Source organism: Ovis aries, chromosome 19 (assembly GCF_016772045.2).
Source record: "Ovis aries strain OAR_USU_Benz2616 breed Rambouillet chromosome 19, ARS-UI_Ramb_v3.0, whole genome shotgun sequence".
Taxonomy (NCBI): Eukaryota; Metazoa; Chordata; class Mammalia; order Artiodactyla; family Bovidae; genus Ovis; species Ovis aries.
The window spans coordinates 56,267,007-56,294,406 of NC_056072.1; the positions used below are offsets into that span (position 1 = coordinate 56,267,007).

Sequence of the window (27,400 nt, forward strand, 5' to 3'; positions counted from 1 at the left end):
TTTGCTCCCGGCCCCTCCCAGGACCCTTGCAGGGAGCCAGGCTGTCTCCCGATCTCAGGGTCTGGCGAGTCTTCTCCGGGCGGGCCTCCTGCCACGTGGTGGAGCCCAGCCAATCAGCGCGGGGCGTCCGTAGTCCTGGCAACAGTTGAGTCCAAGCTCCGCAGGTCTCGCGTCTCTTGCAAAGTTGGTTACTACTGCTTTTCAGATACCCCATATTCCCGCGCAAGCACACACACACACACACACACACACATTCACGCACACACATTCACACGCGCTCTTCAGCGCCGGCTCTCAGCGCCGGGACCATGGACGACTCTAATGAAGAGTATGAGGCTGCGTTCCGGACGCTGCTCCGTAAGCTCACCCTAAGTTCCCGGGAATCGACACCACCTCCAGGAAGCCCTCGACCCCCAAGTGGACGGGTGCAAGCGGGGTGAGGGCTAGGACAGGGACTGGTATCCCATTGTGCCGTCCCCTCTCTGGGTGCGGGGTTGCCAGGGAGTCGGGGGCAGGTCATGTGTGTTTCTCAGATTTCCGGCCAGGGCTGGAGGACCCGGCCGAGTCGCCTTGGTTTGGAACCAGAGGTCCAACCCATGTCCCCGGGAAAGGTGTCCAGGCCCTCTGGACTGTCCCTACTTCCTCATCAGACTTTAGTTCATTCAGTACTGGAGAAGCAGCATGGAAAAGAACTTCAGTCTTCAAACTTTGCACGGTAGCCTGCTGTCCTTGGTCAGCACCACAACTTTAGAGGTGAATGACAGATACATGGATAATCCCAGAAGAAGGGATGAATGCTGGGTCCAAGGGTGACACCCAGGAGTAAGAGATCTGCTAACCGCAGAGGAGGCGGGGGAGACGGGGAATGCTTCCACGGTCCTGGAAGAGAGTTTACAAGGAGTCCTCCAAGCCAGGAGGAGGAGGAAAGGCCTTCCAACTGCTCAGAGTTTAAGTGCTGCTGGAGATGAGTGGTGAGAGGGGTCAGAAGGAATAAGATCCAGAGAGATCTTGGGAGCCAGGAGATGGAGAAGCTACTGAGAATAACGGGATCAGATTGGGAGCATCAGCAAATGCAGAAATGAATTGGCAGGCTCGGAATGTTGGGAGTGGGGAGCTCTCCCAAATGCCCCGGCCATAGAATCCGGGAGGCTAGGGAAAGGCGCCAGGTGAGAGGGGACTTCAGGGACTTGGGGCTGATTAGATAGAGAACTTGGGAAGGGCAATCAAGGATGACACTCAGGGTGGTAGCCGGGCTGACCTGGCAGATGAAGGTGCTTTCTATAGAGATAAGGAACCTCCCGGAAGAGTAGACAGGGATGTGGAGATAAGCTCAGTCTTGCTTGAGTCTGAGTTCTTTGTCAGCCATACAAGTTGTGCTTTGGGAGCTACTGTAAGTAGAACGGTAAATCCCTTCAGTCGTGTCCAACTCTGCAACACTATGGACTGAAACCCACCAGGTTCCTCTGTCCATGGGATTCTCCCGGCAAGAACACTGGAGTAGGTTGTCATTTCCTTCTCACTGTATATAGAGTCAGAGCTAATTCCAAGTCATATTGATATGAGAGTCCTCTGCATATGGAGGGCCACAGAAATGAGAGTGGAGGAGACTGTTTGAAAAAAAAACAACAAGAGCACCCAAGTGTAAACCTGGAAGCCACTGACTTTTTAGTAGTGGATAGGAAACAGAGGCCCAAGAATAAATAGTCAGAGAGGTAGGATGGAATTCAGGGAGAGAGTTGTAAAAAGCCCTGGGTAGTTCTCAATAAATGCTGGTTGGATGAATGACTACATTCTCAGTCGAACCCAGCATCTTGTCGTCAAAGAAATAATACATGGGTTGTTGAGAAGTGCTTACTTCTGTCCACATTAATGTATACATAGTCTAATTATTTTCTGACTATGAAAGGAACACATGTGCATTGTAAAGAGACTTAACAACTGTACTGACTGTTCACTTTGTGCCAGGCTGGGTACCAGGGATACACAGGAAGTAAGACACAGTTCTTACCGTTGGGAGACTCACAGGCTGTTGGGAAAAAGTATCGGCATCAAGAAAAATATGGTAAATGCTATGAGAGGGCTAAGCTTGGGGGCTCTGGGACCCAGAGGGCAGGAGGGAGGGGTTGGGATGAATCTGGGGACAGGTGATGCCTGAGCTGAGCCTCTGAGGCCAAGTAGGGAGTGACCAAGTGAGCAGGGGAGAGGAAAGTGCATTCCAAAGACAGAAAGGGAGGCAGGGGCAGAAGGGGATACCTTGGAACCACAGTCAGGTTAGCTTGGGAACCAATCCAGGATGAGGAAGCAGGGATGAGGAGGCGGCACTGGACAGATTTAGGGGGGTTGGCAGGGGCAGTGTGACAGGTAGGGCCACGTTAAGGAGATTGCACTTTATCCTGGAGGCAGCTGGGAGTAACAGAAAGGTTTTAAGCAGGAGAGTTTTCATTGTAGCAGGAAAATGATGTAGCAGGTGACAAGATTTTTTTTTAAGATTTTTTTATAATAATGTTCTGTTCCTTCTGAATTTTAGAACATTCCCACACCTGTTATTCATTTGCTCTTCATAACAGTTTTGGAAGGTTGCTACAGCAGAGTTTATATCATTTTAGTAAAAGAATTGAGACTCAGTGGGATTAGGTCACAGCCTGGGGTAATATCAAGAAATGGCTAAGAGCTGAGCTCTGGGGCCAGGCAAGCCAAAGTTCATGTCCCACCTCTGCTACTAATCAACTGTGTGTTCTCTGGCCTCTCTGAGCTCAGTGTCTTAATCTGTAAAATGGGTATAATCATGGTGCCAAACCTTTTAGGTCCATCCACTTGTAAATCACTCACTTACCAAAGTGAACTAAAGAGCCTTCTGATGAAGGTGAAAGAGGAGAGTGAAAAAGATGGCTTAAAACTCAACATTCAGAAAACTGAGATCACGGCATCTGGTCCCATCACTTCATGGCAAATAGATGGGGAAACAGTAGAAACAGGTGACAGACTTTATTCTGGGAGGCTCCAAAATCACTGCAGGTGGTGAATGCAGCCATGAAATTAAAAGATGCTTGCTTCTTGGAAGAAAAGTTATGACCAACCTAGACAGCACATTAAAAAGCAGAGATGTTACTTTGCCAACAAAGTTCCATCTAGCCAAAGCTATGGTTTTTCCAGTAGTCGTGTATGGATGTGAGAGCTAGACCATAAAGAAGGCTTAGCACTGAAGAATTGGTGCTTTTGACCTGTGGCATTGGAAAAGGGACTCTTGAGAGTCCCTTGGACTGTAGGGAGATCAAACCAGTCTGTCCTAAAGGAAATGAACCCCAAATATCCATTGGAGGGACTGATGCTGAGGCTGAAGCTCCAATAATTTGGCCACCTGATGCAAAGAGTTGACTCACTGGAAAAGACCCTGGTACTGGGAAAGATTGAAGGCAAGAGGAGAAGGGGACACAGAGGATGAGATGGTTGGATGGCATCACCGACTCAATGGACATGAGTTTGAGCAAGCTCCAGGAGATGGTGAAGGACAGGGAAGCCTGGCGTGCTGCAGTCCATGGGGTCACAAAGAGTTGGACATGCCTGAGTGACTAAGCAAAAACAACCAAATATCTACTGAGCTCCCAGTTTATGTTTGCACTGTGGAGGTGCTGGGACTCCAGCAGGGAACAAGAGAGATGAGATCCTGGTTCACAGTGTACTGGAAAAGATAAACATCAACCAACTGCTTCTCTGGTGGCTCAGCAATAAATAATTTGCCTGCCAGTGTAGGAGACTTGAGTTCAATCCCTGGATCAGGAAGACCCCATGGAGGAGCAAATGGCAACCCGCTCCAGTATTTTTGCCTGGGAAATCCCATGGACAGAGGAGCCCGGCAGGTGACAGTCCATGGAGGGCCGGGGGATCACAAAGAGTTGGACATGACTGAGGACGCTTGAGCATTATGAATAAACGACCAGATTCTAAGCATCTCTACCACACAGTAAGGCAGGTACCATCATTATCCCCATTTTACAAATGAAGAGATTGAGACCCAGAAAGAATAAGAGATCATGCTGCCCATAAGCAGCTGGGCTAGGACTCAGGTGAGAGCACTCTGGCTGAAAATCCTCTGCTCGTTACAGCACTGGGCTGCCTCAGATGTTCAGACCATCAGAATGGCACTTTAAAACGATCATTCTGATTGCCAATGAGTAAGGTGCAGGCAGAGTCTAGTGGAGTAAGATTAGAACCTAAATCGGGTTCCATGAGAAAGCACGGAAATCTCTTAGCACAGTGCCTGCTGCAGGGAGTGCTCAGTCACGTTAGATGTAAATATTTTCACCATCATCTCAAGGCAACAATGAAGTCAGGCCTGGAAGCCAGGCGCCCTGACACACAGCCCGGTGCTGAAGCATTTCTCCTTCCTGACTCCTTTGGTCCTCATCCTGATAGGAACTCACCTTCTAACCCTCTTCCCCCAAGGGTTCTACCAGTCTAAGTCCCTGTTGGATGATGAAAATGCCAGCAAGGAGCCGGTGTTCAACCCTGAAGCGGTCATTGCCCACTGCTTCAAGCAATTCAAGCAGGAGGACTTCCACCTGCCCAGGAGCCGCCGGCGGGTCATCATCCTGCCGCAGGAGGCGGCTCCGAGGCCCATCTGTCCCACGCCCCAACCCCAGACTCCCCCGGAGCCCACCCCCAGCCCCAAAGCCCCGGAAGTCGGGGACACCCAAAAACAGCCAGAGGACCCAAGGGCGTGGCTCAGACAGAGGCTGAAGATGAGGAAGGACCTGGAATCGTTCGGCAACATTGAGAGGTGGCTGCAGAACAAGGCCAGCCTCACGCTGTCCGAGGCCAAGGTCCTACGTGACATCCACAAGGAGCAGCCTGTGGCTCGGCTGCCGAGCCAGCTGGCCATGAACAGGGACACCACGGTGAGCAGCCCCGTTTTCCAGGAGCGGATACTCTAGGTGTTCGGGGCTTGCTGTCACTCATTCCCTCAGATTAGGAAGGGTGGGGATCTTTCACCCTAACCCCCACCGTCCCCGCTCCCAGTCCAGGGGAGTCCTGGGACAGAAGTCCTGAAAAGGAGGTGTACTTGTGACCTCTTGTTGGGCTTCCATGGTGGCTCAGACAGTAAAGAATCCGCCTGCCTGCAATGCAGGAGGCCCGGGTTCCACCCCTGAGTCAGGAAGATTCTCTGGAGAAGGGAAGGGCACCCCACTCCCGTATTCTTGCCTGGAGAATCCCATGGACAGAGGAGCCCGACGGGCTACAGTCTGTGGGGTCGCAAAGAGTAAGATGCAACTGAGCGCGCACACACACATACACACACACCCCGCCAGTGTTTACAGGGCTATTGTGAAAATCACAGTTGTGAGATTGGGAGAAAATCTTATAAATCTTTTCTAAGAAAATCTTTTACAACATTTGTATATGAATTTGTGTATATTATACATATTGTTCCCTCTATAAATATGAAGACAAGCTCAGTGAGGCCATGCATTGTCCAAGCCCAGAGAGATAGTAACTGGCAGTCAGTAGCCAGAGCCCTCATCTGCCAAATGCATCCAACACAGACACTTGAAAATTCTCCCAGTTCAGGTAAAGCCGGCATAAGAGGTCAGATAACTTGGGTTTAAACCCAGCTCTGCTACTTCCTAGCCATATGACCTGGGCCTCAGTTTCCTCAACTGTGAAATGGGGAGAACCATTGTGCCTGCTTCCCACGGTTGCTGCAACATCCAAATGGATTAATATACATAAGGTGCCTGAGACATGCTGAGCGTATAGTGAGCCCTCATTCAATGTCTGTCATTTTTATTATTATTGCAGAATTACCGGTTTCATTTGGGTTAGCCCCCAAACTTCAGAGTCAGTCCTTGGTGTAATCATAGTCAAAACCCAACTTTCGTGGTTCTCACACACCCTTTCCTACCAGCAGCACAGCCTCTAGGTATAAGCACAGGACTTGGGTTAGAAATCCACTGCTTACTTGCTGTGTGACCCTGGGCAAGTCACTTCACCTCTCTGAGCCTGTTTCTTCATTTGGGAAGGGAAGCTTCCCAAAGGGAAGCTAATACTTAATATCGAATTCATGGCATCCTTCATTTCCATTCAGCAAACCATTACTGCCTGCTTGCACAGGGCTGGGGGCTTTGTTGATTACAAGCATAGGAGGTGTGGAATGTAGCTGAGTAAGATGTGGTCTTGCTCCCAGGGGGTTCACATGTTAGTGGGGGAGGCAGACACAGAGATTAATGACTCTGCAGTTGCCTCCAGGCCGCTGAGGAGCTATAAGCTAGGGAATAGAAAGGCCTTTTGTAAACTGTCAAGTGTTCCACCACACTAAAGGAACACTATTTCTAAGTAGCTTACCCTGCTATCTGTTGGGGGGCACCCCAGGGATACCAACATCTGAAGATGCTCAAGACCCTCATATAAAAGGGCAGAGTATTTGCATATAACCCACGAGCATCCTCCCTTACATTTGAATCATCTCTAGAAGACTTAGAATACCTAATATAATGTAAAGGTTATGTGAACAGTTATACATACCATGTTAAGTATGACATAAATAGTTGACCGCCATGGCAAATTCAAGCTTTACTTTTTGGAACTTTCTGGAGTTTTTAAATCCATGGATGCAGAGTCCACGGACATGGAGGGCTGACTATATTCCCGTTCACCTGCAAGGGAGGGGCAGTAGGATTCTGACAGAGAAGGGAGTGGTATTCCAGGCGGGAGACCCGGGGCCAGAGGCTGGGGAGTGGGGGCAGCAGAGGCCCCAGGCGGCTTCAGGCAGGGGCTCATATTTTGATGCACTGAGAGCCCAGTGGGATTATGATTGTGACTGGTCTGACAAGAGAGATGGGGATAAGAATGAAATTCTAGTTCTCATTTTGTCCAAACCTCTTGTGCCTGATGAGAAGTCGGAGGCTCAGAGAAGCCAAGCGGCCCAGTCCTCCCATGGCAGGACGTGCCTGCCGGAAGCCCACGCCCTTTGCCCTCCACCCTGCCATCTGGGTGGCGTGGCTCGGCCTCTCTCTTTCCCGTTTCTAAATCTGGGGACCCAGCTCCATGGTGTCTCCTGAACGCTCCCCTCTACCCCCTCTCTTGCCTCTTTCAGAAGAAAAGCCAGCGACCCTCCCGCCGGCAGGTGCCCCAGCTCCGACTGCCCAAACCCCCCGCCCTGTCGACCTTGTACGCCCACCTGCACTACCGCAAGATCAAGATCCTGGAGCTGTTTCACAAGGTGGATCAGGGCGAGCACCAGATCTCCAGGGAGGAGTTCATCGTGGCTCTCAAGGCAGTAAGCGCCTCCCCCGCCCCTGCTGGCTTGAGGTGGGGTGGGGGTGCCCATGTACCTCCACAGCCCTGCAGCGCTATCCCCAGGTTCTGCTCTGACTATCCCCCATATTACTTGTAAAGCTGGATTGGAATATGTGGCTTAACCTGAGGCCCCCATCAGACCCCTAAAGCCACCTTGCCCCAGTCTGACCTTGAAAGGCCCTACCTGAGGGGGAAGTCTGTAGAGCCAGCCTTGTAACCAGCCTGCTGCTTAGGGAATCACTGTCTTGCCAGTGAGACCCCAGAACTGAGCACAGAGAGAGCTGGATCTTCAGTCCTGCCTTTAGAACCTTCTTGAACTTCTGGAACCATCACTAGCATGTGACTCACATAGGGGTATTGTTAAAACGCAGCTTCTGTCCCAGAACCTCTGTGTGGGGGTCCCAAGATACTGCCTTCTTTTTTTTTGATGGGGAGAGGCACCACGCAGCTTATGGGATCTTAGTTCCCCGACCGGGGATCAAACCTGGGCCCCCAGCAATGGAAGCAGGGAGTCCTAACAGCTGGACCACCAGGGTAGCCCCCTCAGGATGCTGCACGCTAACAAGCTCCCAGCAATGCCCATGGTGTGGGTGCTCAGACCACACCTTGACGGGTTATTCAAAAATTCAATTTAACTATAAATAAATAAAACTAGAACTCCAGTTCCTCAGACACAGCGGCCACAGTTGGAGTGCTCAGCAGCTGCTCTGCTGCCGGACCCCTCAGACGCAGCACCTTCCCATCATCACAGAAAGTCCTGTCCGTCTAGCAGAGCTCTGCTAACTCTGCCCCAGGAGTCGAATCCAACTGGTCTCCTGATGTTTTGTCAATAAAGTTTTATTGGAACACAGCCATACACATTTCTCTATGCATCATCATGGCTGCTCTCATGCCAGGAGGGCAGAGCTGAGTAGTGATGACAGAGACCCACATGGCTCCCAGAGCCTAAAATACTTACCATCTGGCCCTTTCTAGAAAAAGTCTGCTGACTCCTGGTCTGGGTGACTTAAACTTTTACATATTTTGAATACATGATACCTTTAAAAAAAAACTTTAGGAAAGAAGGGGAATGCTACACTTTTTTCAGTCTTAAATCACCAGCAGTTTCACGCTTTCATTTTATGCCATGTAGCTATCTAAACAACATTTCAAAGCTGTTAAAACAAAAAATAAAGGGTCCTTAATTCAACATCACCAAAAAGTTCAAACACTAAATCCTTTAGCACCAGGTGAGTTCTGATCATCTTTAAGTAAAGCTCAGAGAATAACATCTACAGTGTAAAGAAGCTGGCAAAGATACACTTCCTTTCACACTGTTTTTTCTTGAATATTCAGTATTGCTGGCAAGTTTCGTATTTCTCCAAAGTTTGCCCGCCACCCTTAAAATAGTCCTGGGCATTAGATTTCCGACTCTATTTTACTTCAGTTAAGGGAGGCTTCTGTGTCCCTCACAGACAAGGATGACGGATGTGAGATCCTCCTTCCAGTCTGGCACTGGAAGGCTGAGATTGGAATGGGAGTGGGCAGGGAGGCCACAGGGAGAAGTAACAGCCTCTGCAAAGATGGGGACATGTCTGGACTGGGGTTTGGAAGGAGGGATGGGAGGTGTTCAGGTAGAAAGTGGGAAACGCCTGAGTCAAGGCAGAGGGTGAGAAATGTGCAGGGCCCCAGGGAGAGGCTCTGAGCTCCTTCACAGGGACCCTGGATGTGAGCTGGGAGCGGCTGAGGATGAAACACGACGGGGAGGAGGGGCCAGGCTGGCAAGGCCTTGGCCATCCTAGCAGGACATCTGGAACCAGGCTGCACGCCTGGGGGCTTCTCTTGTCTCCTCAGATCAGAGTCCCTCTGAAAAACCAGGAGGTGGAGGATATTGTGATCTACCTCAGCTCTCTGGGGAAGCACAACAACATCACGATGGATAACCTGGCCAGCACCTACAAGCAGTGGTCTTTGGCTCAGCAGCAAAGCACCTTGACCACTGCAACAGAGGGTAAGTATCCGCCTCCGCCCCTCCCCATGCAGGGAGGAAGCTGACGCTCAGAGAGGCTGGCCACCTGGCCACAGTCTCAAATCTAGAAGGCGGCAGGGCCAGGATCTCACTTCTGCCCAGGGCCGCAGAGGACTGAAGCAGGCCTGGAAAAGCAGGATGCTGGAGGATGGGAACGGAAACAGGAAGGCTGGGGCCGGGTGCAGGAGAGGGAGGAGAAGGCCACAGAGGAGCCGGAAGAAGGGACACTTTCAAGGCTCCCGCTCGGCGACACTGGCGCTGCCCGATGGGCTCTGTGGCCGGGCACCCTCTCAGCTCCTCCTTCCTCTGCCTCTTCCCTCCGCCCCTAGATTCCAGATCGTTCAAGGACAGCGGCTCCGCACAGAGTCCATCCCTGAAGCAGAAGGCGAATGTACCCCCAGAGGCTCCCAAGATGGACCTGCTGACGGTGCCCGTGGTTGACACGGAGATGGAGGCGCGGCCCATGACACTGGAGGAGATGGAAGATGTGGGCAAGCGCTACCGAGAGAGGAAGCGGCAGAACAAGGTGCCCCTGCCTACGGGGGAGGGACGGGGCTGGGGGACCGGGCAAGCTGGGCCCGCCTGCCCCACGTGCCCCACCTTCTGGCCGGGGGAGCTCTGGGGGTCCCCGCTTCCTCGCTCCCTCTTCTCTGTGTGTGAACAACACCTGCCTCCCAAGGTTTCTGATAAGATGAGTTGATATGATGTTTCTGAAAGTCCCGAGAACCCTTCCTCCAACTGTTGAATCATGACTGACTCCTGAGACCAGGACTGCATGTTCGTCACAGCTGGAATCCAAGAACCTGGCCTGGGGCCTGGCACTGAGCAGGCACTTCAAGAACACATGTTGAGTGAAGGAAGGAAGAACTGATTGTATAAATTAATTTACCAGATAAATATTTATTGAGAGCCTGTGATGCGTCAGGCACTGTTCTAGGTGCTTCCCTGGTGGCTCAGTTGGTAAGGAATCTGCCTGAAATGCAGGAGACCCAGGTTCAATCCCTGAGTCAGGAAGATCCCCTGGAAAACAGAAATGGCAGCTCACTCCAGAATTCTTGCCTGGAGAATCCCATGGACAGAGGAGCCTGGTGGGCTACAGTCCATGTGGTTGCAGAGTTGGACACGACTGATGCAACTTAGCACACACACAAGGAACCTTCTGTATGTGTATACAGTCGTGTGTGCACTTCTGTGTAAGGAGCTGTGCACACAGAACCTTGTGCCTGGACCATTCACAGGTTATGCAGGGGTCACTTTGACCACGGGTGATTTTTCCTCCGGAGTGGCTGACATCAACAGCTGCACTCACGGGGCCCCGGGAGAGGTGGCGGGGGCTCCACGTCTGCCTTGGGCCGGAAGGGAGGCGAGAAGGAGTGAGTGCCCGCCTCCTCTGCCCACAGCTGGCCCTCCCCTCCATCCAGTACACGGAGCAGTGCCGCCTGGTGCGCAGCGGGGACAAGCACTTTGACGAGCACTGCCTGCCGACCACCGTCCACGGGGAGATGGAGGGTATCCTCAACAGGTCCCGCGTGGACACCTTCCTGGTCTACCTGCAGTGCTGGAAGGTCTGCGAGGCCCACGGCCTCCCGCTGACCGAGGACACCCTCATGAGAGGTACGGGCCTCGGGGTCCCCTGGGAAGGTGCCAAGGGTGGCCCCGAGCCGTGGGCCAGGGTGGCAGCCACCTGAGGCTTCTCCTTCCCCAGCCGACGAGCACCCAACCACACCGCGGAGACGCTGGGGAGAAAGGGGTGGGGCGGGGGGAAGAACAGCCCCACCGGGTTCACCTTTATTTATTTGGGGCTGTGCTTGGTCTTCGTTGCCACGTGGTCTTTTTCTCTAGGTGTGGGGAGCGGGGACTGCCCTCTAGCGTTGGTGCACGGGCTTCTCATGGCGGTGATTTCTCCCATTATGAAGCACGGGCTCTCGGGCACAGGCTCAGCAGCTGAAGCGCATGGGCTTAGATGCTCCGCAGCACGTGGGATCCTCCCAGACCAGAGATCAAACCCTCTGTCCCCTGCACTGGCAGGCAGATAACCGTCCCCTGCGCCACCAGGGAGGTCCCCTGGTTCCCTGTGAGAGGGGATTTTACATCCCTGCAGAGCCCACACTCTGCTCCATAGTCCAGGTTCCCCAGCCTAGCGAAGGGAGCACCAGGACTGGAGTTCCAGGTGAGGGAGCCAGAAATGGGCCAGGAGGAACAGTCCTGAGTGAGCACCGACTGTCGTGTCGATGTGGGAAATCCATTGGTGTTATAAGGGAGTGACAGAATGTGGTCCACTGGAGAAGGGAACGGCAAGCCACTTCAGTATTCTTGCCTTGAGAACCCCATGAACAGTATGAAAAGGCAAAATGATACGATACCAAAAGAGGAACTCCCCAGGTCAGTAGGTGCCCAATATGCTACTGGAGATCAGTGGAGAAATAACTCCAGAAAGAATGAAGGGATGGAGCCAAGGCAAAAACAGTACCCAGTTGTGGATGGGACTGGTGATAGAAGCAAGATCCGGTGCTGTAAAGAGCAATATTGCATAGGAACCTGGAATGTCAGGTCCATGAATCCAGGCAAATTGGAAGTGGTCAAACAAGAGATGGCAAGGGTGAACGTCGACATTCTAGGAATCAGCGAACTAAAATGGACTGGAATGGGTGAATTTAACTCAGATGACCATTGTATCTACTACTGTGGGCAGGAATCCCTCAGAAGAAATGGAGTAACTATCATGGTCAACAAAAGAGTCCGAAATGCAGTACCTGGATGCAATCTCAAAAACGACAGAATGATCTCTGTTCATCTCCAAGGTAAACCATTCAATATCACAGTTATCCAAGTCTATGCTCCAACCAGTAACACTGAAGAAACTGAAGTTGAACGGTTTTATGAAGACCTACAAGATCTTTTAGAACTAACACCCAAAAAAGATGTCCTCTTCATTATAGGGGACTGGAATGCAAAAGTAGGAAGTCAAGAAACTCCTGGAGTAACAGGCAAATTTGGCCTTGGAATGCGGAATGAAGCAGGGCAAAGACTAATAGAGTTTTGCCAAGAGAATGCACTGGTCATAGCAAACACCCTCTTCCAAAAACACAAGAGAAGACTCTACACATGGACATCACCAGATGGTCAACACCGAAATCAGATTGATTATATTCTTTGCAGCCAAAGATGGAGAAGCTCTATACAGTCAACAAAAACAAGACCAGGAGCTGACTGTGGCTCAGATCATGAAGTCCTTATTGCCAAATTCAGACTTAAATTGAAGAAAGTAGGGAAAACCGCTAGACCATTCAGGTATGACCTAAATCAAATCCCTTATGATTACACAGTGGAAGTGAGAAATAGATTTAAGGGTCTAGATCTGATGGATAGAGTGCCTGATGAACTATGGAATGAGGTTCGTGACATTGTACAGGAGACAGGGATCAAGACCATCCCCATGGAAAAGAAATGCAAAAAAGCAAAATGGCTGTCTGGGGAGGCCTTACAAATAGCTGTGAAAAGACGAGAGGTGAAAACCAAAGGAGAAAAGGAAAGATATAAGCATCTGAATGCAGAGTTCCAAAGAATAGCAAGAAGAGATAAGAAAGCCTTCTTCAGCGATCAATGCAAAGAAACAGAGGAAAACAACAGAATGGGAAAGACTAGAGATCTCTTCAAGAAAATTAGAGATACCAAGGGAACATTTCATGCAAAGATGGGCTCGAGAAAGGACAGAAATGGTCTGGACCTAACAGAAGCAGAAGATATTAAGAAGAGGTGGCAAGAATACATGGAAGAACTGTACAAAAAGATCTTCACGACCCAGATAATCATGATGATGTGATCACTAATCTAGAGCCAGACATCTTGGAATTCGAAGTCAACTGGGCCTTAGAAAGCATCACTATGAACAAAGCTAGTGGAGGTGATGGAATTCCAGTGGAGCTGTTTCAAATCCTGAAAGATGATGCTGTGAAAGTGCTGCACTCAATATGCCAGCAAGTTTGGAAAACTCAGCAGTGGCCACAGGACTGGAAAAGGTCAGTTTTCATTCCAGTTCCAAAGAAAGGCAATGCCAAAGAATGCTCAAACTATCGCACAATTGCACTCATCTCACATGCTAGTAAAGTAATGCTCAAAATTCTCCAAGCCAGGCTTCAGCAATACGTGAACCGTGAACTCCCTGATGTTCAAGCTGGTTTTAGAAAAGGCAGAGGAACCAGAGATCAAATTGCCAACATCCGCTGGATCATGGAAAAGGCAAGAGTTCAGAAAAACATCTATCTCGGCTTTATTGACTATGCCAAACCCTTTGACTGTGTGGATCACAATAAACTGTGGAAAATTCTGAAAGAGATGGGAATACCAGACCACCTAACCTGCCTTTTGAGAAATCTGTATGCAGGTCAGGAAGCAACAGTTAGAATTGGACATGGAACAACAAACTGGTTCCAAATAGGAAAAGGAGTACGTCAAGGCTGTATATTGTCACCCTGCTTATTTAACTTTTAGGCAGAGTACATCATGAGAAACACTGGACTGGAAGAAACACAAGCTGGAATCAAGACTGCCGGGAGAAATATTAATAACCTCAGATATGCAGATGACACCACCCTTACGGCAGAAAGTGAAGAGGAGCTAAAAGCCTCTTGATGAAAGTGAAAGAGGAGAGTGAACTTGGCTTAAAGTTCAACATTCAGAAAACGAAGATCATGGCATCTGGTCCCATCACTTCATGGGAAATAGATGGGGAAACAGTGGAAGCAGTTTCAGACATTTGGGGGGGGGGCTCCAAAATCACTGCAGATGGTGACTGAAGCCATGAAATTAAAAGACGCTTACTCCTTGGAAGAAAAGTTATGACCAACCTAGATAGTATATTTAAAAGCAGAGACATTACTTTGCCGACTAAGGTCCACCTAGTCAAGGCTATGGTTTTTCCAGTGGTCATGTATGGATGTGAGAGTTGGACTGTGAAGAAGGCTGAGCGCCGAAGAATTGATGCGTTTGAACTGTGCTGTTGGAGAAGACTCTTGAGAGTCCCTTGGACTGCAAGGAGATCCAACCAGTCCATTCTGAAGGAGATCAACCCTGGGATTTCTTTGGAAGGAATGATGCTAAAGCTGAAGCTCCAATACTTTGGCCACCTCATATGAAGAGTTGACTCACTGGAAAAGACTCTGATGCTGGGAGAGATTGGGGGCAGGAGGAGAAGGGGACGACCCAGGATGAGATGGCTGGATGGCATCACGGACTCGATGGATGTGAGTCTGAGTGAACTCCGGGAGATGGTGATGGACAGGGAAGCCTGGCGTGCTGTGATTCATGGGGTCGCAAAGAGTTGGACACGACTGAGCGACTGAACTGAACTGAATAAGGGCGTGTATCTGTGCGTGTGATGTTTCCTAAAAAAAGGAACTTGAAGACCTCAAAAGGCAGTTGTTAAAATGAAATAATGTAGTTATAGCATTAATATTTGGTATTCATATTTACTGACAATAAGAGCCATTTCCTTAAGCAGATAAAACTGTTGTAAGATCGGGGAAAAGATGGTTGAAGAATGAGCCTTGCGGACAATACATTGTTTCATTTAATATTTACGTCTAATATATTTTTTTACAAATATGCTTTTGTCCTTGGGAATTGTGATTGCATGATAAAGGGAAACTATTTTGTTATTCCTAAGTATGAATTAGTTTGCTTATTAGAGTAAGTGATTTTGGACAGGAAGCCTGGCTGGGAGAGGTAACCACGATGAAACATGGAGTGTTCCAAACACACTCGTCTCAGCCAGGCCTGTTTCTTGGTGCTTCTGCCACACGGAGAGAAGACTGCACGGGTTCTGTGGAAGCCCTTCGCCTTCTGCTCAGCCCACAGGTCTCAACCCTGAGCTCTCGCACTAGTCCTGCCCTCTGCTTGGGGCAAGAGCTGTGTTTTCATGTATCCAAGCAGATCTGAACCCTCCAGTCCTGGGTGGACTGCGTGCTTCTGAGACATGGGACAGAGGAGCGGCCCCATAGGCCCGATGACCATGTAATGATGCTGGCATCCCACATTTATGAAGTACATGTTTAATGGGCCGGTCACTGCTGCACTGGAGGGCAGAGGTTTTCCTGTAGGAACCTCGCAGCAAGGAGCTGTGGCCGTTCTAGGCTGTGGTTTTCTGAGAAAGGGACAGATAGAGGGTGCCGTGACTTCCCTGAGAACAAGAGTTAACAGTCACAGTTGGTTGTTTCCATTTTTTTCCTCTGGGAGGGGAAACAAACACTCAGTGTAGAGGACCTTGGGTCTTATATTAGTTTGGTGAAACTGCTGTAACAAAACACCACAGACTGGGGGCTTACACAGCAGAAGGGTATTTTCTCGCCATTCTGGAGGCTGGAAAGTCCAAGATCAAGGTGCTGGCAGGGTTCATGTCCTCTGAGATCACTCTCCATGGCCTCCAGATAGTCACCGTCTGGCTGTCTATTCACACGAGTCGTTTCCATGCACACATGCGCCCCTGCTGTTTCTCTGTATTCAGATTTCCTCTGCTTAAGGACACCAGTCAGACTGGATGCAGGCTTTCCTCAGTGGCTTCATTTTAGCTTTATGACCTCTTGAAAGGCCTCATCTCCAAATACAAATTCTAGGGGTCAGGGCTTCAATATGTGAATTTTGGGGGATACAAGTCAGGCCATAAAAGGTCTATACAGGAGGAAGTGGCCAAGGGCCTTCAGGAACACAGGCCAACCAGCCTAAATGGTCACTGTCTCCCACACAAGCTGCACACCCCTCGCCTGAGCAGACGCTTGCTGCCATCTGGACCGGGAGGGCAGAGATACGGCAGGTGACCCCTCAGCTCTCGACCCTGACTTTTCACGAAATCATCCTTCCTCCCTCCTTCCTCGGGGAGCCTCATGCTCCCAGATCACCTAGGCTTGGCGCACGGTGAGGCTGCAGGTGTTTTAAAATGCAGGCAGCATTCCCAGGCACATGACCGCTCCTGCAGCCGAGGTGTCGGCCCCGGACGTGCCGGCTGGTCCGTCCCCACCAGAGAGGATCGAGGCTTTAGCGATTTTCCCCACCACCGGCTTTTGCTGGCTCCTGGGCCCGCACACAGCTGAGCTTCACCTGTCTGCAGGATCCATGGGCACATCGGAGCATCTGTGGGTATGCTTCCTTTTGCTTCTGACTGGTCCAAAGTGGGAAAGACGCGAGTCCATCTCTGACCACTGTCCTGGCCACTGTCTGTTGCCTGTCCTTAAGACAGAGACCAGAAGCACAAACCCCAGCACTTCCAGGTCTGTGCCTGGAGGTTAGAGCTTGGTGGGCTCAGACCCCAGGCCTCAAGCTCATGGGCCAGACTTCTAGAACATCGAGGCATTTCCCCTCCCTGCTGAATATAGCTTTATTGTTCTGCTCCCCCTAATTTTATAGATAAATCTTGCTCATTTACAGTTTCGAAAACAAAACAAAATCCCCCAGCCAGAGTTGACCACCAATAATATTTAACGACTGTCCTTTCACAAATCTCTTTTTATTATTTATTTGCTATTCACATGGATTAGCTCTATAAGTCATTTTTAAAGTCCTATGTGTATATACGTTAAAAAATGTAGTTTAAAAATCATGTAAACCGTTTAAAAATGATGATGTTGCCCATCTCCCACTTCCCTGCTCTCCCTGCTCACCTGTGCAATCCCTGCCCTCTACCCAAATAGACATTAAAAACGTGGGACCTCCCTGGTGGTCCAGTGGCAAAGACTCCATGCTCCCACTGCAAGCGGCCTGAGTTCGACCCTTAGTCGGGGAACTAGATCCCAGATGCTGCAACTAAAGATTGAAATTCCATGGCAACTAAGACCTGGTGCAACCAAATAAATAAATATCAATTAAAAAAAAAAGTGTTGGACTTCCCTGGCGGTCCAGTTGTTAAGACGCTGAGCTTCCAAAGCAAGGGGCATGGGTTCCATCCCTGGTTGGAGAACTAAGCTCCCCCAAGCCTCTCAGCCAAAATAGATAATGTAAATAAAGAAATAAATTTGTATTGGCCAGATAAGGAGGGGGCATTCTAAGTAATAAACTGTAGTTGATTCACCAACTAAAAAAACAAACAAAAAAAAACCTTAAAAAAAATTATTAACCTGGAGAGTAAACCTCCATCACTGTATCCAGAAGATGAGATGCCAGGGCGAGCTCTGCTCAGTAGTTGCAGGAGAGCTTCTTCTGCACGAGAGAACCCACCGTCCACCGAGTCTAAGTTATTCCAGTGACATTTTGGGTGAGGCCTCCCTCCCTCCTTCAGGGACTCCAGACCAGGCCACCCCTGCAGAGCAGGGTGTGGGGCCACGCTTCCTCCTACCTGCGCCCAGGCCTCAAACCAGCCCCACTTCCCAACAGCGTGCTGCCAGGACGCACTCACCACCCTTGATTGGGGGGTATCGTGCTGGAGAAGGGCTTGGGGACTCGCTGAGCTATTTCTTGCAACTTGCTGTGAACCTACCATCATTTAAAAATAAAAAGTAAAGGGACTTCCATGGATGCTTAATGTTAAGCCTCCAAGCTTTCCGTACAGGGAACTGTGGGTTCGATCTCTGGTTGGGGAACTATGATCCCATGTGCCACTGGAGATGAAAAAAAAAAGTAAATAAATAAAGTAAAAAAAAATGTATATAAGAAAAATCTTTTCAAACAAGAATGTGAATTTGTTTTTAAAAATAGCCCCCCTCGGCCCCAAAGGCTGAGGTTGGGGAGGGATCTCGGGCTGAGAGGCTGTGTTTCTCCTCCTGCTCACAGCCCTGATGTACCCGGGGGACAAGATCATTTTCCAGAAGGACCAGATGCGCCCGATCCGACAGCCAGGAGGCTACTACTCAGACTTCAAGCCCTTCAGTGCGAACCTGGCCCTGCTCCAGCCCCAGGGCGTTCCTGAGCTTGTGGCTCAGAAGAAGCCTGACAAGCTGAGTGTCAGCCCCTCCTCCCCTGCCCTGCACTCCTGCCCACTGATGCCCCATGGCTAGGGGGGTGGTGGGCAGTTATGGAGGGGTCACGGGCTGGTGTCTGTGTCCTTACCCGGCATGTCCAGCCCACCTGATGCCCACGGACTGGCTGTGTGTTCCCCTGGCACGAGCCTCCCGAGACTCCTTGCCTCACCCCAACGCAGCTGCCTTCCTGACTACATCCTACGCGACCTTAAGGTCTCTGGAAAAAGTTAAAAAGAAGGACTTCTTAGAGAAACCGGGGAGGCCTCTTCACGAATCATAGGCTGGGTGTAGGGCCCCCGCCAAGGACAGTGGTGGCAACCCCTTCTCTGCCTTCTCTAGCAAAAGGTGGGCTTGCACACCCCTGCCCGGAGAAAAGAACTCTGCCCTGGGGCCTCCCCCGACCCTCAGATCAGCCCAAGGCCGCTCTAAGAGAATGTCCTCCTTTGTCGGGAGGTGAGCTGTGAGCAGGCTACCAGCCAGCTTTGGTGGGGACTGCAGAGTGGAGGGAGGGAGGGGAGAAGGGGCAGCTGACCAGACACCGTGACAGGGGAGGGGCTGAGGACCTGCCCACACCATCCGTCGCAGCCAGATGCCTGCTTGGGTGGTCTGGCCAGACAGCGGGGTGGGAAAGCAGTGGAGCACAGACCAGAGGTCAAATGGACAGTTACCTCACTCACTGAACCTCAGCATGTTCATCTGTAAAATGGGCCTAACAGCTCTATCACACACATGGTGAGGACCCTTAGCATCTGAGCACTGATTGTCATAGCCTATCCCTTAAGGCCATTCTTGAGTGTAGGAGTGGGCTTCGCCTGCAGGTGGAGCTGACCACAGTCGTGGCGGGGAAGAACTGAGGGTGAGCTGGGCAGTTGGTCACCTACAGAGTCCTCTCTGATCCCCTGGTGATCCCCTGCGTGGCTGCCACCAATTCCTGAGCCATGAACCTCAAAAAACTGAGAAAGTGACTTCTGTCCTGCTCTGACAGGCCCCAGTTATAAAGGATAGCGATCCCCCAGGGCCGGGGTGGACTGGTTTCATTGGCTACTCAGCATGCCTTATCAAAGATTCCAAGGCCAGATGCAGGCTTGCTGGGAAAGAGTGCTGTGGTGATTAAGTGATGTCTACCAGGCCCCAGGTTTGGGGCGTTAGCTTTTACCACCCTTGTCCTCAAGGCGGGATTCAGCTCTGGAGGGCAAATGGGAGTTGAGGGCGCAAAAAGCATTCAGATGACTAAGCATGTCTCGTAATAGCTTGAGAGGTCTCCATGCTGGGGAACGAGAAACCCGAGGCCCCCACAAGGGGACTGACTTGTCCCAGGTCGCCCAACCAGCCAGGCTAGGAGCGCAGGGCTGCCATCCTGTCTGCCTCCCCAATAGGGGCCCAGAGGTCTAGAGACTCCAGTCCACTGAGTGTTCCACTGGAGCATGGCGGACAGAGTCAGGGCCCCGCCCAGGGAGCAGCAGTTCTCTTTCCAGGGCTCTGGTCTGGACTCAGAGGTGGGCCCCCGTCACCCTGACCTACTTACTCCCTGAGGCCCCACTGACCTGGATTTCCTATCTCCTGACAGGATACCCCTCTCTCTCTCCTCCACCAGGAAAATGCCAAGGAAAATCAAGAAAATCACTTTTAAGGAATTTGAGGAATTCACCAGGTCTGTAGTGATCATCTACCTCTGGGAGGGGGGGCAGGTGAGAGGAAGGGACCCAGGACTCGAGTACTGCAGGGTACATGGGACCCAGCATCCGGGAATCAGTGCCCAGGAGCTGAGGATCTGTAAAGCGACCCTTAAGTGTGCCAGGGGCTTCCCTGGTGGCTCAGCAGTAAAGAATCCACCTGCAGTGCAGGGGCCTTCGATCCCTGGGTCGGGAAGATCTGCAAAAGGGCATGGCAACCAACCCCAGGATTCCTGCCCAGAGAATCCCATGGACAGAGGAGCCTGGCAGGCTACAGTCCATGGGGTCGCAGAGAGTCAGACATGACTGAAGAGACTTAGCACGCATGCACACACTAGAGTGCCAGGCAGACACTGCTCTCCACTTGTTAATTCATGTAAATCCTCTCCACAACCCTATGAAGTTACTCTTCAGTTCAGTTCAGTTCAGTCGCTCAGTCGTGTCCAACTCTGCAACCCCATGAATCGCAGCACGCCAGGCCTTCCTGTCCATCACCAACTCCTGGAGTTCACTCAGACTCACGTCCATCGAGTCAGAGGAGAAGGGGACGACAGAGGATGAGATGGCTGGATGAAGTTACTCTTAGCATTCCCATTTCACAGAAGAGGAAACTGCCGTACAGGAAGGCTGACTACCTTGCTCCAAGTCACGGATCTATTAAGTGGTGGAGCAGAGATTTGGACCCAGGTGTGCTGACTCCAGCGGCTGCCCTCTGAACAGCACGTGACAATGCCTCTACAGAACAGGTGGTGTGCACGTTAAGAGTCTGGATTTAGAGGCAGCCGACTGGCAGTCAAGCCCGCCCCCGCCACTTGCCAGCTGTGTGGCCTTGGGGAAATGACTTCGCCCCTCTAGGCCTCCGGGTCCTCGCTGGCAAGGCAGACAGGACAACAGAGTACTAGAGTGCTCAGCACAGAGCTGCACCTCCGCTGGGGAAGGTGCAGCCCCAGCTGCCCCGTCTCCATGACGACTGTCTCTGTCTTCTCCTTCCCCAGGAAGCTGAAGAAGAAGCCCAGCGGTCCACAGCTAACCCATCCCAACTTCTTCTGGCCGGGTCACCTCCTGGACAAGCTGCGGCTCTACCTGCCCACTGTGACTGTGGACCGGAGCCTGGCCATCTTCAGCTGTGTCCAACAGCGGCCCCACGTCTACCCGGCCACCTACCACCCCGACCGCTGGTGGCCCATTAAGGACGTGAATTACGTGACCTACGCCTATTATGATGCCCACAAGATCTACCACATCAACTAGAGTGGCCCAGGTGTCGCCAGACCTAGCCATCCTGGGGCCAGGCACCAATGCAGCTAGCAGCCCAGAGCCATAGACGCAGGGAGGGTGTCAAAGAGCCAGGCAAGAGAAGTCATTTCAGTGGGAAGGCCTGGGCCAGCTGTCACCAGACAAAGCGTCCAATGTCTCAGAGGGTGGGTGTGTCCAGGGAAAGACGTGGTTTTTGAGTGTCTCCCTCTCCTGACCTCTGTCCTGTTGAAATAAAACTGGGTTGGAGTTTTCCTCATTTCACCTGTGATTCAGCTGATGTAATTTCCAGATTCAGGAGCTGTGGCCAGAGGGGTGTTGGAAAGCTGGGGTCCAGGGTCTGGGGAAAACAGCAGGCACATTTCCTGGGGTGTTGATGGGGGTGCTGGCATGACCTCTCCAGCCTCTCATCCCGGACCTCAGTGCCCAGCAGGAAGCAGCAGGTAGTATGGGTACCCCTGTGCCCTCCTCTTGAAATAAAATAAGTATGTCCCTCATCCCTCCCAAGACAGAGCCCTTTGGGTCACTACTTCCAAAACTCTTGGGCCTTTTGCAACTGCAAGCATATTCTCTGGTTTGTGAGCCCTTCGCCTGACTCACCCATCTGACCCTGTCAAGACCTTTTCCATCACGACACACACCCTGTGGGCTGCTGTTAGCTCAGTGCCTCCATGCTGGGCATCCCAGCTGACTCCTTTGGCCGCACGACAAACAGGATTCCTGAGGTGTGGTGCCGCCAGAGATGTGATTTTGGACAAGACATTCCCTTCACAACTCCTATCTCACTTCTCCGGGTCTCCTCACACTCCCCCTCCACAGTCAAACTCTCACCAAGGAGTTGTCAACACTCCCTTCCCTTCTCACCCATCACGCAGTCAACAACACAATCAATCCATCTCAGCTTCTGTCTCCATCTGGCTGTGTAACTACCAAGATCGCTGATGACAAGACATCCGTATTGTGTTCGGGTCTTGGAATCAGAGGCCGCTTTCTTTTCTCTTGAAATCTGATTTTCACATTAATGTTAAAAACAAAAGCTAAAAGTCAACAAACCAAGAACAATGAATAACCAGACAGCCTAGACTAGCCTTATGGTTAGAAGTGTGGATTTGTGTGTGTGTGTGTGTGTGTGTGTGTGTGAAATCTCCAAACTTCACTGTATACATATGTAAAATGAGGAAACTAATAGAACTACCTCATGGAACTGTGTGAAACCCACCGAATGAGTGTCTCATTGCTGTTTATAAACTCACGTGAGAGAATTAGAAGTCTATGTTTTGCTCTCTCCTGGCCACAAGGAGGCGGACTTCGGAAGAAGACACGCGGGCGGAAATAATCTAAAAATTAGATTATCCTCCGGAGGGACGGCTTCAATTCCTGGCGGAAGTGAATGCTGCCTCACCAGGTCTTAGAAGTTCCAAAAAGAATTTCAAATTTTTATACGGTCCCAACTGCAGGCATGAAAATTTTTAGTGCTACTCCTAGATATTAATAACTAGGAAAACACAGGCAGCCTCGGCTTTTTTTCAGTATTATTTCTCTGACGTGTCTTTAGTATCTTTGAAGGGCTAAACGCCGGAAGTGCTGGCCTTTTCTCTGTCAGGATGTGAAGTGACGTCCCATCAGCCCCCGCGCGGCACCGTCCTCTCTCTTCCTCGGCGCTGCCTACGGAGGTGGCAGCCATCTCTGACTCGGTGAGTGTTAATCGTTGGCCATCCGCGTCTCTGCGGCCTGCCTCTGGCCTCTTCGCCGCCTGTCAGGAAAGCTCGTCCTTCCGAGCAGCCGTCTGGGTGGGCATTGCCCTTCTTGGTTGGCTGGAGCGCGTACAGGTTCCGAGCGAAGCGGCCCGGCGGGTGATGGAGGTTCGCTTCCCGGGGCCGCTTATGCTCCAACGGAGGCCGCCTGGGGTCAGTCAGAGCTGCGGCAGCTTGTTTGAGCCCTGGGGACGCAGGGCGCCGGTTGGGGCCAGACTATGCGGGGGTCCTAGGAGGCTATGGAGCGACTGGGAGGCTTGCGGCCCGAGTGCCCTGGCTCGAGACCTCGCATCACCTCTCTCAGCCCTGTCTACTCACGTGTATTTGTCTGTTTCCACTGTTCGGCGCTCCTCCAGTTTCTGGCCCCGGAGGTTGCTGCTGGGGCGGGACCGCCAAAAAAGGGCGAGCTGCGAGTCGAATAGTGTAATTAACCGAAATTCTGGTAGCGGGTCAAGCTCTCTGGGAATGTGAAACTGCGTCTTGATCTTCGAGGATGCCCCCTTTGGCGGCATTCTCTCTTGACTCTTGACTGTGCAGGGTGACCCCCTAACCTCCCAGGATCGCATCTGGAGAATGGCTTGTATTCTGCCAGCTTCGGAGTCGGGAGGGAAAGCAAGCCTGGCAGAGGTACCCATTCCATTCCCAGTTTGCTCAGTATCTGGTGATTGGAAGACACTCTGCAACAAGAGTTCAAGCTCCCGGGCAGGGCGAGAAAGCCTCGTTCCAAGAAGTCATCTTTGACGTGGTCTCTTGCCTCTTCTTGAAGGCATCATGGCTGCCCTCAGACCCCTCGTGAAGCCCAAGATCGTCAAAAAGAGGACCAAGAAGTTCATCCGGCATCAGTCAGACCGATATGTCAAAATCAAGGTATGTGGCCCAGAATGGAAGTGTGTGTTGGGTGAAGATAGATGGTTCCTAGACAGGCTGTTGGGTTTCTGAGCTTTGCTAGATGACTGGTCTCTGGCTGGTGGCAGGGCTATCCAGAACCCCAAGTGTCCGTGCCTCACTGGCATTCAGTCCCTTGATGTGTAAGTTGAAATTTAAATGACATGGGGCATGGGCCTGTTTTGAGGTATCTAGAGGCTTCTATTAGTTACATCTCAGGTGGCTTGATGACAATATGAGGGGGAGATTATACTTACTGCATAGGTGCTTAGATGCTGAGTGTGATGTTGAAAGCCAGGCTCCTCATCTTTATACACAGGCCCCTCACGGTTCATAGCCTGCTTGTCCTTTGCTTGGAAGGGGTGTGAATGTGAGTGTGTTATTTGTGCTGGTCAAATGTAGGCGCTCCTATGAAATCCTGTTACCCAAAGACAAGTAGAGTTTGGCATGTTGCCTTTTCATCTGGCCCCCTTTTTTCTCCTGAAGGCAGAGTTGGCGTCTTCCCAGACACTCACCGTATGTTTTCTTTTAGCGGAACTGGCGGAAACCCAGAGGCATTGACAACAGGGTGCGCAGAAGATTCAAGGGCCAGATCTTGATGCCCAATATCGGTTACGGGAGCAACAAGAAAACCAAGCACATGCTGCCCAGCGGCTTCCGGAAGTTCCTGGTGCACAACGTCAAGGAGCTTGAGGTGCTGCTGATGTGCAACAAGTGAGTTGGGTCTCACCTCTGGGTTCAGGTGTCAGAAACCAGCCTGTGAGATTGGTTTGGGCAGGTGACTCTAGATCTTCTAGAATGCATTTGGAGGAGTCTTGTGTCCTCGGGAGCTTGGAGGACGCTTGTCGGGGACTCCAGAATGTTACCTTTGCTAGGGGGTGGGGGGGTTATCCTGAAAGTGCAGAGGCCTGGGACCTGAAAAGAGGTAATGGCTTTGCTTGGCACTGCAGCGTCCTCTGGCAGTGGTTTTCAGAACATTACTTATGTGGAGGGAGGGGCAGGGATGAAATAGAGCCCCAGACCCAAGGGATCCTTAGTGCTGTGGCCCTGGGAATCTTCAGAAGGCTAGAGTAGAGGAGTTGCTGCCTCACTTGGGGCCCTGAGGTGAAGAAGGGAGAGGCCGCAGGCAGAGGACAGCACATGGTCTGAGGAATATAGACGCTTGGGGAGCACTGTGTATAAATGATCTATGGTCTTCTTAGGGCAGTGGGATGAGAAAAGTATTTTCGTGGGGAGTGATTTAGACACAATTTTAATCTGGATTGGGGAAAATGGTATTTCTTGCTTAAGGGGAGGAGAGTGTGTCTTCTTCCCCTATCTGTGGTAATTGTGGACACAAGTGATGAACAACCAGTATTCTCACTTACCGTTGAGTTTCTCTAGGTCAGGAATTTAGCCAGGCGTTAGAATGCTGGACGTATTTTAGAATGGAAGGGATTAGGAATTAATGTTGGATGCCCAGACCGCACGGAGTTGGCAGGTTGGTAGACAAGTGTGACAGAACGGTGCAGTTTAATCACTTTTGTGTAGCAAAGATTGCCGTGCATATGTTGGCAGTTGCCATGAAGATAGGTGTGTTTTTAATAGTACCTTTAATAGCAGTCTGTTACCGATAGCTACAGAAATACTGTGAATCTAATTTAATTCACAAATTCCATTTCTGGGCATTTATCTTTAAATAATTGAAACTTAAGTTGATCATTGCAGTAACTGAACACATCACTGGTGAATGGTGGGGGTACGAGCACCAGGTGGAATGTTGTGCCTGCATTAAAAACAGTGGTCATGTATGGAAGATGCCCGGGCAGAGAGGAAAGTATTTTAAATATGTGCACTGTGATCATGATTATTCAATACACATGGATGAGGACCTGGGTGTTTTTTTTTTTTTTTTAAGATGGAAAGTGTGATACAACTTAAGTCTCCTTTAAGATACTGGCATGAGTAGACTTTAAAACAAAGCAGTTCTCTGTCTGGATTGGTTTGTCTCTTACTGTGAAGCTATTTTCCTGCAGAGTTCTTAACTCTGCCTGCTGACTTTAAAGTCTGCTGAAATTCCTCCAGGGGTGTAGAGTGTCCTGTCTTAATCCACTGTTAATGGCATTTCCTTGCTGAAGTGTGCTCATGAGACCAATTTGTTGACAACCTGGGGTGGGATGTGGCAGGAATTGTTGCTGCTGCTGCTAAGTCACTTCAGTCCTGTCCGACTCTGTGCGACCCCATAGACGGAAGCCCACCAGGCGTCCCTGTCCCTGGGATTCTCCAGGCAAGAACACTGGAGTGGGCTGCCATTTCCTTCTCCAATGCATGAAAGTGAAAAGTGAAAGGGAATTCGCTCAGTCTTGTTCGACTCTTAGCGACCCCATGGACTGCAGCCCACCAGGCTCCTCCGTCCATGGGATTTTCCAGGCAAGAGTACTGGAGTGGGGTGCTATTGCCTTCTCCATTAGGTGTTGTCATTCACTGGGTGACTCTAGACATTGTTACTTTTCAACTTGAATTTTGTCTGCAGCAAATGATGTTTATGGTCTGGGCGGGGAGCCCATGGCTTCATTAGACTGTTGCATTTTGGTTGTTCGTTGCTTTGCAGAAAGTTTTTACCTGAACTTTTCACTGGCAAGGCCAAGCTCCCTGAGACTGCCTTGAGCTGTGCGGGTTGGCCCAGAGGGCTGAGTCATCCTGGCCCCGGTGGGCCTTGGTTTCCCTGTCTGTAAAATGGAGGTGATGCCTGGGCCGTGAGGCCGCCGGGAGGGCTCGGTGAGGGGTCACTGCCAGGGAGCACTTAGGAGCCTGCTGCTGGTACCATGGCGTTAGGTGTCTGCAGCCCCTGCCTTCAGTGCTGTGGCTCTAAAAGCAAAGGAGCCAAAGCGCCCGCCCTCCCGCTGGAACACAGCGCGCCTTCCAGGCAGGCCTCCTTACCCATGTACTGATTGTCTCTCCCAGATCTTACTGTGCTGAGATTGCTCACAACGTCTCCTCCAAGAACCGCAAGGCCATTGTGGAAAGAGCGGCCCAGCTGGCCATCAGAATCACCAATCCCAATGCCCGGCTGCGCAGCGAGGAAAACGAATAGACGGCTCGCGTGCACATTTTGTTTGTGGTAATAAAAGCATAAAACCCGACCATCTGGCATCTCTCCCTTGGTTCTTACTCTTCAGGATGACAGCTCGCCTCAGATTGGTCTTCTGCCTGTTCTGCTCTCTGGAACCTTCTGTTAGGAAGGGGTGTTTGTAAAGGACCCATGATCTGCTCAGACCAGGGTAGGTTCTGAGACCCAGATGGAAGGACCTTGCACTTGGAGCAGGTAGTCATTTTTAGCCTCACTGTGTAAAGTTAGAACAGAAGTCACCCCGTGTGGTTCTTAGGAAGACTGAGGACAGTCGGGTTTCCCTTCTAGCTGCAGCCGTAGATCTCAGGCAGCAACAGCTGGAGTTCAGCTGTTCCATGAAGTTTTATGAACCATTTTTCCAACACATGGTTTAAGCAGCACAGGTCACGTGGGACAGGGCATGTCGCACTCTGGCACAGGACTGGGTTTAAATCCCATAGTTCTAGTAGATGGATGTCTCAGATTGACTGGGTCCTGTT

At 50.9% G+C, this 27,400-nt stretch overlaps 2 protein-coding genes and 1 non-coding gene across 4 annotated transcripts; all 3 read left to right on the plus strand.

Moving 5' to 3' along the window:
• Positions 1 to 140: 140 nt before the first annotated feature.
• EFCAB12 (EF-hand calcium binding domain 12) lies at positions 141 to 21,432 on the plus strand. Of its 2 annotated transcripts, XM_042236410.2 has the most exons (9): positions 141 to 357; positions 4,444 to 4,895; positions 7,091 to 7,273; positions 9,127 to 9,283; positions 9,631 to 9,827; positions 10,702 to 10,915; positions 18,059 to 18,221; positions 19,838 to 19,897; positions 20,915 to 21,432. In XM_042236410.2, exons 1-9 carry the CDS (start codon positions 309 to 311, stop codon positions 21,168 to 21,170), a joined length of 1,731 nt encoding a protein of 576 aa, XP_042092344.1. In that variant the 5' UTR covers positions 141 to 308; the 3' UTR covers positions 21,171 to 21,432. The 2 variants fall into 2 exon arrangements, with proteins under 2 accessions (XP_042092344.1, XP_042092343.1); XM_042236409.2 differs by adding an exon at positions 1,966 to 2,062 and having other exon boundaries at positions 18,059 to 21,432.
• Positions 21,433 to 22,819: 1,387 nt separating this feature from the next.
• Positions 22,820 to 26,934, plus strand: RPL32 (ribosomal protein L32). Its single transcript, XM_004018540.4, has 4 exons — positions 22,820 to 22,867; positions 23,694 to 23,794; positions 24,345 to 24,526; positions 26,756 to 26,934. Exons 2-4 carry the CDS (start codon positions 23,699 to 23,701, stop codon positions 26,883 to 26,885), a joined length of 408 nt encoding a protein of 135 aa, XP_004018589.1. The 5' UTR covers positions 22,820 to 22,867; positions 23,694 to 23,698; the 3' UTR covers positions 26,886 to 26,934.
• LOC114109488 (small nucleolar RNA SNORA7) lies at positions 23,476 to 23,615 on the plus strand. Its single transcript, XR_003586170.1, has one exon. It is a non-coding gene; the product is annotated as a small nucleolar RNA SNORA7 (small nucleolar RNA).
• Positions 26,935 to 27,400: the final 466 nt, after the last annotated feature.